General features: G+C 41.2%; 1 protein-coding gene across 1 annotated transcript in view; it reads left to right on the top strand.

Annotated features, from left to right (window-relative positions):
* CIT (citron rho-interacting serine/threonine kinase) overlaps nt 1-11,490 on the top strand; it is a 69,581-nt gene extending 58,091 nt beyond the window's left edge. Inside the window, exons 32-47 of the mRNA XM_042865722.1 lie at nt 60-197; nt 454-634; nt 842-933; nt 1,183-1,287; nt 2,148-2,317; nt 3,370-3,450; nt 3,666-3,801; nt 4,469-4,608; nt 5,456-5,548; nt 7,434-7,542; nt 7,660-7,788; nt 8,567-8,647; nt 9,274-9,352; nt 9,447-9,626; nt 10,261-10,564; nt 11,032-11,490. Coding sequence (XP_042721656.1) covers nt 60-197; nt 454-634; nt 842-933; nt 1,183-1,287; nt 2,148-2,317; nt 3,370-3,450; nt 3,666-3,801; nt 4,469-4,608; nt 5,456-5,548; nt 7,434-7,542; nt 7,660-7,788; nt 8,567-8,647; nt 9,274-9,352; nt 9,447-9,626; nt 10,261-10,564; nt 11,032-11,055 — 2,042 coding nt within the window. The 3' untranslated portion in view covers nt 11,056-11,490. The remainder of the gene's footprint in view (nt 1-59; nt 198-453; nt 635-841; nt 934-1,182; nt 1,288-2,147; nt 2,318-3,369; nt 3,451-3,665; nt 3,802-4,468; nt 4,609-5,455; nt 5,549-7,433; nt 7,543-7,659; nt 7,789-8,566; nt 8,648-9,273; nt 9,353-9,446; nt 9,627-10,260; nt 10,565-11,031) is intronic.
* Nucleotides 11,491-14,159: the final 2,669 nt, after the last annotated feature.

The raw sequence follows: 14,159 nt of genomic DNA, 5'->3' as shown, positions 1-14,159 counted from the left end.
CTGTAATCTTCATCCCTGTCACAATACGCATTCTAAGAATAGATTTTTGTCCCTTCCAGAGTACAGTCGGCGCCTGAAAGAGCGAATGCATCATAATATCCCACATCGTTTTAATGTGGGGCTAAATATGAGAGCAACAAAATGTGCAGTGTGTCTGGATACTGTGCACTTTGGACGGCAGGCATCTAAATGTCTTGGTAAGAGCAGAGCATGTGCCTGTAGTGTGACGAGAATGAAGAAGCATCAGCTGCCTAGAATTGCTTGTCAGTGAAGGTTGAATGAATGACCAAGCATGAAGGCTGAAATTTCTTGGGCGAACATTCTACTTTAGAAACATCTGATGTAGAATAGAAGGAGATTCTTACAAAAACTGGGATTTGAGCATTAGGAGTTGAGGCAACTGTAATGCTTTTTTCATCATTTTACATAAGTTTTTCGCTGTCTTTTTGTCAGAATGCCAAGTGATGTGTCACCCAAAATGCTCAACTTGCTTGCCAGCTACTTGTGGACTGCCAGCAGAATATGCCACGCATTTCTCTGAAGCATTCTGCCGGGATAAAATGAATTCTCCTGGTCTGCAGCTGAAGGAGCCAAGCAGCAATCTACGTCTTGAAGGGTGGATGAAAGTGCCAAGGTATGATGAACGTGATGGTTGGTGCCATATCAGGTGCTGAAACATTTGGGACAGTTCTGTGTATTATCCTGGCTCTTATGATGTGATAATTGGATATGTTCATTACAACTTCTTGCTACCAATGGAATCTCTTCTAAAATTTGCATGTTTGTTTTGTTCATAATCCAAGTAGAAAATCCAACATGGGTTTGTGCTTATTTTCTTCAGGAATAATAAACGTGGGCAACAGGGCTGGGACAGGAAGTATATTGTCCTGGAAGGAACAAAAGTGCTCATTTATGATGCAGAAGCAAGAGAAGGTAACTTAGCATTTCTAGGAAGAACAAGGCCTAAAGATTGCTTGCTGTAGCCATACCTAATTTAGCTAAATCTTTTGTAATAAGGCAGTGGTGTTGTTGGGTCTTTTTTGGGTCTTTAATGGTTTTATTTGCTAGTATGTTATCACAATCCAGCTGTGAAATATCCAGCCTGCATCCACTTCATTTTGCTATCCGTTACTTTCCTCACTGTTTGTCCTTTCTTAATCCATCTCCCCATTCCCTCTGCAGCTGGACAGAGGCCTCTGGAAGAATTTGAGCTCTGCCTTCCTGATGGGGATGTAACTGTTCATGGAGCTGTAGGAGCTACTGAACTTTCCAATACAGCAAAGACAGGTGAGAATCAATGAGGTCAAATGGATTTCATCTGATTTGCCATCAGTTGGTATTCTGTTTGGCTAAACAGATTTTTTTTCCCTTTAACTTTCATTCTGTAACTGTGCAATTCCGAGGTTTACCTCTCTGAATGAAGTGAATAGGTTTGGTTAGATTTGGTTACACATAGGGAGTTACTTCTGTCATGGTACTTGAACTGTGAATAAGATAATCATCAAGCCAAATGGAAGTAAATATTAGCATTTTGTAGCATACTTAAAAGCAAACTTGGTTTACTTTACATTTCTTTGATCAGTACTCGTTATGAAGTGTGAAGTTCTGTAATATGTGTCACTATTGTGCTCTAAGCAGAAAGTCGTTAACTTAGAAATACTGTGGGTGTATGCAGTCTCTTATTATGAAAAAGTGTTAATGTTTTAATTTGTATGTATTGAATAGAACTGATGAAAAGATTATGTATGTCTTGATTTAAACATTAAAGGCTTCAGATTGTTAAAAACAAAGGTTTCCACAACCAATTTTTACAGATACTTCTTGAACAGTACAGGAAAAAACTAGCTGAGTGGCTGTTCTTTTTTCCCCATAATGTTATTTCTTTCGAATAAAAGACAAGAAATGATTCTTACTTACTGTAGAGACAGCACTGTATGTATGGTTTGTATACATCTAGCTAATATTTAGCTTTAGGAGACTAGCCTGTGCAGGACCTGTAAAAGGAGAAACCTCTGTATAAATTGCTGTGGTAATACATCGTGCTAAATACAACTTCTCTCCAACAACACTGAAAGGTGTTGATTTAAGTCCATTGACAATATGCCAAAATCTAATCTAAGTCTTATTCTATCTATGCAACATCTCAGATGTGCCATATATCCTAAAATTGGAGTCTCATCCACACACCACTTGCTGGCCTGGTAGAACACTCTACCTGTTAGCACCCAGCTTCCCTGACAAACAGCGCTGGGTCACAGCACTGGAATCAATAGTGGCAGGTGGGAGAGTTTCCAGAGAAAAAGCTGAGGCTGATGCTGTGAGTATAAAAGTTTCATTTAATAATAAATATTCTGGGAGGGAGCAGAGTTTTGAAAAATGATTTTTTGGTATTTGACATACTGAGGTTTAACTGAAGGTAAGTTCTTATTTCTGCCTTAAGACATGCAGTATGAGTACCAGGAACTAGTTCGCTGTGAGACTGGGCCTTTATATTACAGTGCCCTTCTTTAGGCTTGGGAGTGCAGTAAGAGGACTCAAAAATTGTATCTCTGCAATTCCAGCGTACAGCAAAGGAAGAGAGAGCAGTTCTAAAACATGATTTAAATCATATCTTCTAGTGTACTATATGGAATGAGCAAGTCTTGAAAGAGAGAAAGAGAGAGAGAGAGAGAGAGAAAGAAAGAAAGAAAGAAAGAGAGAGAAAGAAAGAAAGAAAGAGAAAGAGAAAGAGAGAAAGAAAGAAAGAAAAGAGCTCTTTCCTAAAAAATTGGGGTTTCTTTTTGTTTTGTAGCAGAGAGGAATGTGTTTGTTTTTTACTTTTAGTTTTATTCCTGATAAGGATAAAAGGTTAAATTGAGTTGTTTTGACTTTGGATAGCCTTTTGTCATTGCTGTACTGATAAATCTATTTTCTGAGGAAGGGAGACTTGATTCTATGGCATTTCATATTAAAATGTTGGCTCTGGAAGCAATGAATATCGGATTAGGAGGAAATCATCTCTCATGCTAACATTTCTTTCGTCTCTGAGAAAATAGATGCTCTCACTGACATTTGGATGTCTTTATCCTTCTGGAAAAAAAAAGTCAGTGTTCCACTGCAAGAGATGGAAGGAATTGGACATTATAGGGATAACAATAAATTGTACACAAGTTTAGGTTAATTCTGATCAGTTTCTGACTGCATTTTAGGCAGCTGAAAGTTCACTATTTCTTTTGTAGGAGAGATCCCTGCAACGTTTATCAGAAAAGAAAATCTATACTAAACTTTTATCCCGTCTGAAATCATGATTTTGCATTGTTAAAATACAACTGGAGAAGCAGAGGAAGTTTGACTTAGCAATAACAAAGAAGTTCTTTCTGTTATTTACAGAAGTTGCTTGGGAACTCCCTGCTGAAGCTAGAGGGTGAGGACCGTTTGGATATAAATTGCACAATGCCCTTCAGTGACCAGGTAATGACAATGGTCAGTTGAACCTTACTGAATACTGGATAGTTCACTCATGAAAACTGCCTTCACAGCAATGTGTGTAATTATGTCCTTGGTTTGCTTTTTTTGTCCTTTTCACTGCATCTTCTGGTAAACACTCATCCAAACTTGCTCTTGGAGCATTCCTTGTTCTCCTCGTACAGTGCAGTGTTTGTTTTTTTTTCCTGCTGTCTCTGTAGGTTGTACTGGTGGGTGCAGAGGAAGGCCTTTATGCCCTGAATGTATTAAAGAATTCCTTAACGCACATCCCAGGAGTGGGTGCTGTGTTCCAAATTCACCTCATCAAGGATCTGGAGAAGCTACTCATGATAGCAGGTAGGGGGCTGTATGCTACTGTGTGTGCTGCAGTAACCTTCTGCTAATTGCTTTGGAAACTTGCTGCTGTGCAGGTTCCATAGGCCCAGGCTTTCCTTTAGATTAATTACACAATTGTGTTTATTTGTTTAAAACTGGTGTGTCATCAGGAACAGTGGCTAACACAATACTGTCTGGTGTTTTCTCATAAATGAGTATGTGATTGAAGGCTGAGTTAAACATTCATGTGAGAGGAATCAGGCATGGTCTGTAATACCATTTATTGGAGCACTTGGAAGCTCATTGCCAGTTATGTTGGCACAGAAGAGTTCTTCTTAGGGACTTTCTAAAGGGTAAAAGAAAACTTTCTGGATAATTTTGGATAGTGCACTAATGAGGCTGCTTTTAGTGATGACCTACTTGACGTTAGCAACACTATTAATCCACAGAGAATTGTTTTCCCAGTGGATTTATTGCCTGTTTTGTGGTGGGTTTTTTTTTTTTTTTTTTAAGATAAGTTTTCTGTTTCACTTTTAATAGGAATAATATGAAATGACTTCTACATGGTACATTGTGACTGTTTCCACAGTAACAGCCCCTAATGATAAGCTGCTGCTTAGGTAACAAAAAAGACTTGCAGGGAACAAGGAGTTTTCCCTTGACAAAATGTAACCATTTTTGTCTGCAGGAGAAGAAAGGGCTTTGTGTCTCGTTGATGTAAAAAAGGTGAAGCAATCTCTAGCCCAGTCTCACCTTCCAGCCCAGCCTGATATCTCACCAAACGTTTTTGAGGCTGTCAAAGGATGTCATCTTTTTGCTGCTGGCAAGGTAGGACACAGCTCCCTCCTACTCCCAGAGCACCCTTTAGCCTCTACCAAGTTTAATATTAATCAAATCAGCATCTTTATTTCACTGGCAACAAGTGCAAAGTCTGTATTCTTGTTTAAAATCTTTTTTCTTCAAATAAGAGCAGTATAGGTGGAAAAGAGAGACTGAGCTGGAGATGGGATGGAGAATCTACCACAAAAGTGAATAAATTCAGTCAGGGTGACATGATGGTATAACCTAAACTGCTGTATAACAAGAAATGCATCAAAGCACAGCGTAGCTGTCTCCTCAGAGTTTGCTTCGGCTTTAAGATTTATAGTCAGTGAATTCCATCCACTGTTTGTTCTCAAATGTCATCTAACAGTTTCCATGCTAGCGAATTTACTTATTTGTGTCACTTGATAAAGCTTGATATTTATGCTAATTCCTAGGGTCAGTGTGGAACATTTAGCCACAGTAAAAATTCTCATTAACAATTAATTCTGCGCAGCACTCTGATAACAAACTGAACATCATTCAGTTCAAAGTGATCTTTAAGGTAGCAGTTTGAGGGGTTAAAATTAAACTTACCTCATGTTGGTTTCTTACTGATTTTAGTAAAAAGCTTCTGATTTGTTCTAAGTATGAAAGGCATCATAGAAACAGTTCAGATTTATATTCCTCTGAGAATCTCAAGAGGCTTGTTATCCTTTCACTACTTTGCTCTATAACTACCCTACTAAAAATGGACTTGCTTATCTCTGCAAATTTCCTTTTGTGTTGAAAGGTCTTTGGATCTGTTCCACACATTCAACAGTAGAATTTACTTTATTATCACCCTAACCTATGGCTGTAATCCTCCTTACAGGTTGAGAATGGTCTTTGCATCTGTGCAGCCATGCCCAATAAAGTGGTTGTTCTGCGATACAATGAGAGCTTGAGCAAGTTCTGTATCAGAAAGGTAAGCTTAGTAATTCCTTTCAGTAGCTGAGATAATTCCTACACTGCACTAAGGCTTTGTGTTGTTCTTATGCATGCAAAAAAAAAGTTTAAGATGTTTGCTCCAGAACATTTGTTTGCCAGCAGAAGTGATAGAAAATTGCTATGTGCGCAGAGGAAAGTGAGAGCACAGGGCGATTTCCTGTGATGAGGTTTGGCATATGTTGAGAGACAGAGAACAGAATTGAGGTTTTTGAGATACTGGACCCAGCTGTACCCGTACCTGTGCTTATTTACCCAAAGAAGGCTTTTTTCTTACTTACCCATCAGTGTTTCCTCCCTTTGGTTGTCTTGGAGAAATCCTCAACAAATGAATTCTCTCTTTGCAATTAAATAACTTGTTTACTGTTCCAATGCTGATCAAAGTTTATTTGGTATTATCCCATCACAGGATAAGCAGCTGATAAATACAGCCAACAAGGCAGTAAGATACAAATCTCACATGGCTGTGCATATACTTACAGTGTATGCAGCCATCTCCACCTGCACCATTAGTACTGCATGGTTCTGGAGCGTGCATTGCTTTGCTCTGTCGTGTGCATATGTGAAAAGCAGGATCTCTGCAATTCTTCAGCCAGTCACTTACAGGCAGACATGCAGTAATTCAGATGCTGGCCTCCTGGAGAGTTGAGATACACGTGTTGGACAAATCTTGGCACACACAGTATGGATGCCAGCAACCTGCAATGTGTACAGGCGTTGTAGCATGATACCAACTCCTGCTCATGACAGAGTGCCACTTGACAGAAAACTCTGAAGACCTACAGCTGCTGGTTTCTGCAAATGCTGCCATTCAACTTCAACGTCTTTGATGATCCAGACAACTCAATTTAGATCCTAACAAGATGGCAGCAAGCCCAGAATATGCCCTTCTGTTCTGTCAACTAAGTTTCCAGATAAACTGGGATAAACAGTAGACAATAGAGGTTACAGAAGTCTACATCAAATCTATGACTCTGGAGACAAACATGTGACATGATTGCTGCAGTTTAGGATAGAGAGAAACCAAGCGGTTTCACAGAATCACAGGACTGTAGGGGTTGGAAGGGACCTCCAGAGATCATCGAGTCCAACCCTCCTCCAAAGCAGGTTCCCTACACCAGGTCACAGGTTTGTGAGGCAGCTTTTCAGACCTGCAGTCCTTGGTGTGGCTGCAAGCTGTTACAAATAAGCAGGGAGCCACTCCCTGCTATTCCAGTAAACTGAGCTAGAGAGCAGAATGCCTTTCAGAATGTGTCCTTCTAAAAGGAAGAGGTTCTCACTGAGGTTAGCACCTGGACATGAGTTGGCTTGCAAGTCTCTATTCAAGCATCACTTCCAACCAAATAAAACTTTCCCTTCAAACAGGACTATTGTTCCAGGATGCTGAAAGGTTACTGTCTCTCTCCACTATAAATGTGGCAATATTCATAGGTTGCTCCAAAAGTAATGCCTCGGATTTATTTACAAATTATGTGTTTTTAAACTGCTGAAACACACCACCTCACTGGGCTCACATCCACTGTTTGACCTCCACAAGCATTCAGCAAGCATTGATGAATGTCAGTAGATGCCATTTTGTCCACATGGAGGAATTCAGTCCTACACCTTTACTTCAGATGCTGTTTTGTCAGACTGCCCCTCTGCTGCCATCTATCAAACAGCAGCAAAATATAACAGAATATTGGTGAGAAGATTCAACCTCTACTGCTATGCCACCAATATCCACCTCTGATATTGTGGGGCAACTTAATAAAATAGGAGGCTTTACTTTCAGAGCAGCCCTTGTGTAACCTTCCATAATAAGCAATATCTGTATACAATTACAGGGAACTAATACTGGTCTATCCATTCCTTCTCTTTTCCAGGAGATTGAAACCTCAGAGCCCTGCAGCTGTATCCATTTGACCACTTACAGCATCATTATTGGAACCAACAAGTTCTATGAAATTGAGATGAAGCAGTACACACTGGAGGGTAGGAAGCATTTTCTAAGGAATGCACCAAATGGTTCCACAGATTCTGTGGAATACTGCTTTAGGGGAAAAAAAGTTGATGTGCTGATCTAGCTGTTTTTCTCCATTCTCTTTGCAGAGTTCCTGGATAAAAATGACCACACTTTGGCCTCCGCTGTGTTTGCTGCATCCACCAACAGTTTCCCAGTCAGCATCATCCAAGTAAACCCAACAGGACAGAGGGAGGAGTATCTGCTGTGTTTTCATGGTAGGTGTATTGTATGGTTGTACAGCTGTTGCACTGCATCTGTTCTTGGGATGGGAACAAACAAAAGGTGCTGCTGAGAGAGAAAGCTGGACAGAGTTGACTTCCTAGGGCCTGGTAACAAAAGACTTCTTAGAAATAGTGAATCTAAAAGCCCTGAAAGATTTGCAGCTGGTGTTTCAACAGTGAAGATACGCAGAAAATTGGTGCTAAAATACCTATTCCTGATCCAATTTTCTGCAGTGCTTCTGATCAGCTTGCTTCTGGCTTAAAAGTTCTCTGTACTCGTGGCTCAGTACCACAGGTAGTCTTCTTTGCCCAGACAGGAGGGATTGTAGTTAATGTTCAGTAAAACAGGTGTTTGATTATCCTGATTAAGGCCTTTCAAACTTTGGAATTCTTGATAGAAGAGACTTTTAAAATGTCTTGTGTGTTACTTTTTCTTATAGCTGCTTTTATTGGCCCTTCAGGATAGTGTCATGGAAATGCACAGGAAGTCTTCAAAAACCCACTAGCAGTAGTTCTGAGTGTCTTACAGTAGGAGTAGCATAGTGTTCCCAGCTGCAGAAACAGATGGAATAATAACCTTAACCTTAATTGGTACAGAGAGACCCAGAATTCAAATACCTTTCAGTATCCAAGTACTCTTTAAGTCTAGACAGTGTCAAGGCAACCTGTGGGACTTGCAAGATCATGTACATTTTCTCAGTGGGAGAAATCCCTGTCAGAATGCTTTGTGTCTTCAAAACTGCTCGTGACTTGACATTACTTTTCTTGGCAGAGTTTGGTGTCTTTGTGGATTCCTATGGAAGACGCAGTAGGACTGATGACCTGAAGTGGAATCGCTTACCCTTAGCTTTTGGTAGGTGCAGGGGGAGGTTCACTGGGGTATGGACATCTCTGGAATGAGGAAACATACCTGTGGGAAAGGTATTCTTTGCTCTCAGCAGTTCCATTTCCTCTTCCCTCTCCCAGCTCTCCCAGAAACGATGGCAATTTTCACATGACGGCTATCATTACAAATCCAAATGGCAGACCTTCTGAGGTGTAAACAGTTGAGACAGACTAAAGTGATGTGTTCCATTAATGTTCTTAGCTTGACAGCGACTAAACTGGCTAGTGGAATTTTTGATGATGCTTGGAAATACCTGAAATAGTCAAGAATATATCATTTCAGTGTGGCTCCTTCAGCCCTTTTGCATTACCCGCTGGATTTTGTTCAGTTAATAACCCATTTTTATGCCTTATTCATATTATTTCAGTTAGTAAAATTTCTTAGGATACAGATGGTTTTATGGCAGCAATTCTCAAAGCTCCTGTCTCTCTTCTTAGTAATTTTGTTTGTAATAAGACATCACAGAAAATGTGCTCTTCCTAGCTTTTCCCAGTGGGCTTCCCAGCATTCTGTTGTGTTCACAGAACATTTTAATAAGTTTCTAACAGATAACTTTATATTGTATTTCTCCTGCCTCTGTGATGTTCCTTCAGCCTATAGGGAGCCTTATCTGTTTGTGACCCACTTCAATTCCCTTGAAGTGATAGAGATTCAGGCACGGGCTTCTCTAGGGTAAGTTGTTCTCTTTTCATTCTTTTGAGCAGCGTGTGCCAGGAAAGGGTGCAGTGTTGTCATTGTAAATACTTTTTCCTGCAATTTTACCCAGAACTCCTGCACGAGCCCACTTGGAGATCCCAAATCCACGCTATCTAGGGCCTGCAATTTCATCTGGAGCTATCTACTTGGCCTCCTCTTACCAAGATAAATTAAGGGTGATCTGCTGTAAGGGCAATCTGGTGAAGGAGACCAACAATGAGCACCACAGAGGATCTTCTGCTACACGCAGGTATGGCTAAGCTGGTGTGTTATGGTCCTTGTGTAAGCAAACTCACTCCAGATATCCTTTCCCCCTTAAATGTTTGTTGCCCTCACTTCCTTCTTGGAGACAGAGGCCAGTGTTAGTCAGTTACTGTAGTGCTGGAATGGAACAAGAAACGTTCCTCTTGTTTTAAAATCCAGAGCACTGAGGAACATCAGGTCTGTAGGAATCTGTGGCGAATCTCTTCCACAAACACAAGAAGGGATGTTTTGAGCTCTTCAGCTGTTTTGTGTTGACCGTGACTTCGAAACAGGGTGAATTTAGAGTGCGATGGTGTGATACTAAATATCAACTGTCAGAATTTCTAAATCAAGAGTCGCTTTCTGTTAAAGGAGAGCATGGAGGGAGGCAAGGCTCAGCAGGGCAGTGGTACTTCAGGTGAGTGCACAAATACCACAGTTGATAGCGCTGCTGAAAACTGAAAAATGGGGATGCGTAGCTTATGGATCCATCTTTACACTTTTTAGCAGGGCTTAGGGAGGTCTGATTTTTCAGGTGAACACTACTAGAGATTTCGGGAGAGTTACATTTTTGCAAAGAGGAAATGTAACATGAGGTTTTTGTCGCTCAGCTGTTCGCGTCCATTATTTTTGAATGACAGCAGCCCTAACAAGAGAGGTCCTCCCACATACAACGAGCACATAACCAAGCGGGTAGCGTCGAGCCCAGGACCACCCGAAGGTCCCAGCCACCCTCGAGAACCAAGCACACCCCATCGGTACCGTGAGGGCAGGACAGAGCTGCGGAGGGACAAATCGCCTGGGCGACCACTGGAGAGGGAGAAATCTCCAGGCCGGCTTTTGAGCACCCGTAGAGAAAGGTCCCCTGGAAGATTGTTTGATGAAAGCAGCCGAGGACGAATGCCTGTGAGTGGTGCCAGAACTCCTCTTGCTCAAGTCAACAAGGTAAGTGGGGAGCTTGGAGATCGTCTCTGATCTCATGAAAAGATGTGGACTTTGGAAGGGCTGGTGGTGCTGTAAAGTGTAAGAGCAAATCCCATCTCACCCTGCTCCTATTGCAGAACATTTCAAGTTGTGTAACTTCCTGACCCTTCCCTTGCGTTAATTCCGTAACTGCAAAAGCAGCTTGACTTGAGAACAGGTTAAAGTTCTTGAGACATGAAAGTGAATGTTTTACTAATAGAAATCAAGTCACTGGTGGCTTGAGAGGGAGATAGTGGGAACCTGCCATGATCAGTGTGATGCTGGCGCTTACCTTTGTCAGTGGTTTAAGCATTAGGCCACCAGGAAGCAAGCAGACATGCAGCACTCAGTTGTAGCAGCAGTGGTGAGGTGATGTACTGCTTCTGGCACCTGTGCTTCTGTAGAAACAACACGTGCATTGTGTAACTGTCATTTTATTTCCCTGCCAGGTCTGGGACCAGTCTTCAGTGTAAGTCTCAGCTAGACAAAGTTACTCATCTTGACCTGCAGGAAAAAAAAAGGAAATATACTGAGTTATATGCACTCCATACGTCTGCTGCCCAGTTACCAAAACAGCATTTCTGGGCCAAAGCTAGCTTCATATCAGGAGATGTGATGCTTTTGAAGATTGTTCGCATCTCAGTTAATTTCTCTGCACTTTCCTGCACTCCTGTTTTTGCACTTTGTACTACTGTTACTCTTTCAAGCAGTTCATGAACTTTTTGTATTCACTATAGTCCCTAGTACTTCATCGAGGAAATTAAATGGGACCGGAGTCCCACCCCAGGTCTTCAGTGTGGTTAGCACCCCTTACCAGATAATTGATCATAGTTCTGAGATGTGCTGGGAATTCCTAATGGCCTGGAACCAGAAGGGCCAAGGTGACCGAGTCCTTCAATAGAAGGTGTGATTGGATATTCTCTACAGAACACGCACACAAAAATTACTTTTGGTAAATCTGTTCACCTGCCACTTTTGAGAGTTATTTTGTTCTCACTAGAATTGCTCTAGAGCAGCTCTGTTGGGGAGGGAAGAACCCTGCTTTAAATGAGCCCGCGTGCCCTACTCCAAGACAAAGTGCATTATCTATAAGCTACTGGGGTGTTAAGACTTTATCCAGGTCTTCTGCATGACAGTTCACTGCATGCTGCTGCACCATCACTGGCTGCTCTCTCCTTTTAGGTTGCTTTGCTGAGTAGTGTATTGTACCTCACTTGTAAATTAACTGAACCTCTAGATTACGCTGCAAAATAACTGGTAATTACTCTGGCAATTTGGCAAAGAAGAGTTAACGAGCCTTATTCTATGACAAGAATTACAGTCACACCTCTTCTCTCTGCATTAAACACGGTCCATTCAGAGGTTACACCACAGAGCTCGGCTCAGACCCCAAGAGGACCTTCCCCAGAGAGAAAAGCAGCACAGAGCTGGGCCCTCCCTGTGACCTGTAGCTTGTCATACAATAAGAACCGACTGTCACTGCACAAGAGGATACTCACAATGAACAGCTTTAGCAGTTACTGACACCTTGGCCTTTGCTTCTGCATATCTAACCTTGAGCCATTTATTGCTTCCTATTCTCTTTTGCCGTGACCATGAAGCAGAGAGCAAATGATTTTCAAAGCAGGTTTTGACCATTCAGTCTGCGATAGCGACATCCTAAGTGAACAACCACGTTCTTTACAACTGGAAAGAGCAAAACTGCGTCCAATCTTCCCTTGGCCATCCTCTTAAACTTCTGCTAGTCCCTTGCAAGCCCGTGCTAACCTGTTCTAAAGATCCATAAGAAGTCAAATGTCCTTTGTCAGTGTCCTTAGGCAAGTTTCATGAATATTGTACTCCGTTCTCTTGTCTGTTGGGTTATTTTAGATCAGATGATAGGGCAGGAAACTTGCTGAAAGTTTTGTCTCCTGGTCTGAATACTTTGAAAGGTCAATGAGATCAGTCTTTAAATCTTTGCATCTCATGGAAGATCTTCAAGACCTCAGAAATGGGCCTGTTGAGTCCTGCAAGCGTATCTCTTGTGTCTTGTTTGTGAAATGCTTCCTGCTATAGAAATAGCTCAAAGGACTGTACATACTTACAAGAAAATTTATATTCGTAACAAAAAGGGAATTGAATTGGTTTCTACTTTTTTATTGTAAACTGTGTGTTTTTCAACACTAGCTTTTTTGTTTTAATGGTGGTTGTGGACAGCCATCTTCAGACACCGGAGGGGCCTCAGCTCCTCCTAGCTCCCATGAGGAAATAATTGTAACATTAAATTGCAACTGAAGCTTGTTAGCGTAAATGAGATTTTAGGTATCTAAAAAATACAGGAATTTTCTTCATTACCTTTTTATTATCGATAAGGGAGGGAACTAGAGGGACAGTTCAAAGCTCCACCTGGAAAGTATTGAACTTTGTTGTTGAACAATAACCAAATAAAACAAATAACTATCTTGACTGGCATGGTGAAATGAACGCTTCCTTCTACACAGAGTATCCCAAAGCCATCCCAATATTGCACCCAGCAGTAGAAGCTGTGTAATCTATAGGCATCGATGCTTACCAAAGAGCTGACCTTGACTATTTAGCATTTTAGTAGTTGTTATCCCTGAACAAGTAGCATAAGTGGCTTCACAAAAGCAAAGCATGTTCATACGAACGGCAACAGATGGATTTGTCCACCTATTTTACTATAGCAGCAGTGAGCTGCGAACACCTACAGCTAAATTCTGCCCTCACATACTTAACCAGTGATGTGGGTAGAGCTAAGACACATGTGAGTATAAGGGAGAAGAACGTGGCCCTGCTGAACGACCCGTACATTTTGAGCTGGAATAAAGAAACATCGTCTAATTAGCACTAGTGTGATCTAACGACAGGTTTGGGATTTATCCCAGCAGTGCACTGGTAGCAAAGGGGACAGATAGCTGCTCATCCCACTGCTGCAACATGCTGGTGCTTCAAGGCCTAATAGCTGCAACTTTTTAAGAAAAGAAACGCTCACAGATCTAATTCAGATTGAGTACAACCTGCAGAGTTGCTGTACATCTTAACTTACACCTGCTGGGAAAACTTGCTAGATCAGACTTAAATGTAAATACATCTATTTTTAACTGAACCAGTTTTTACAGGGTCTGAAGTATTCTTTCACAGGAAGAGGTTTTTAATATTCACACTGCTGCCTACGGTAACTTAATTTGTCCTCCTACTGTTCAGTGTTTTTGGTTTTGTGCACACAGCCGCCCCCTTACCCCCAATAAAGGGCTTGTTGGAGGGTGTGTGGGAGGGTTACTAATAGCTCCGATTACATTTTGGTCTACATGGCATTCTTCATGAAAATGCTCTACATAAAAAAAAACCAAGCTGCTTGATTTATCTATTGTGCCTACTATCTGATGTATATGATGAAATGCTAACTTGTTAAATGTTCATTTCTATTTTACTGTGCACAAAGAATACTTATTTAAAGCTCATTGTTGCAGTCCTATGATGCATGATCAGAATTGTAACAAAACTAAAATAATCCAGAAACTGGTGGAGTAAAAGAAATTACTTATCAAGCCTTTTGATTATCAAGAACCCTGCACAA

Source organism: Lagopus leucura, unplaced genomic scaffold, assembly GCF_019238085.1.
Source record: "Lagopus leucura isolate 7727_CA_CO unplaced genomic scaffold, USGS_WTPT01 Super-Scaffold_806, whole genome shotgun sequence".
Taxonomy (NCBI): Eukaryota; Metazoa; Chordata; class Aves; order Galliformes; family Phasianidae; genus Lagopus; species Lagopus leucura.
Note: the sequence above shows the minus strand (reverse complement) of the source record. Positions and strands in the feature narration are given on the sequence as shown.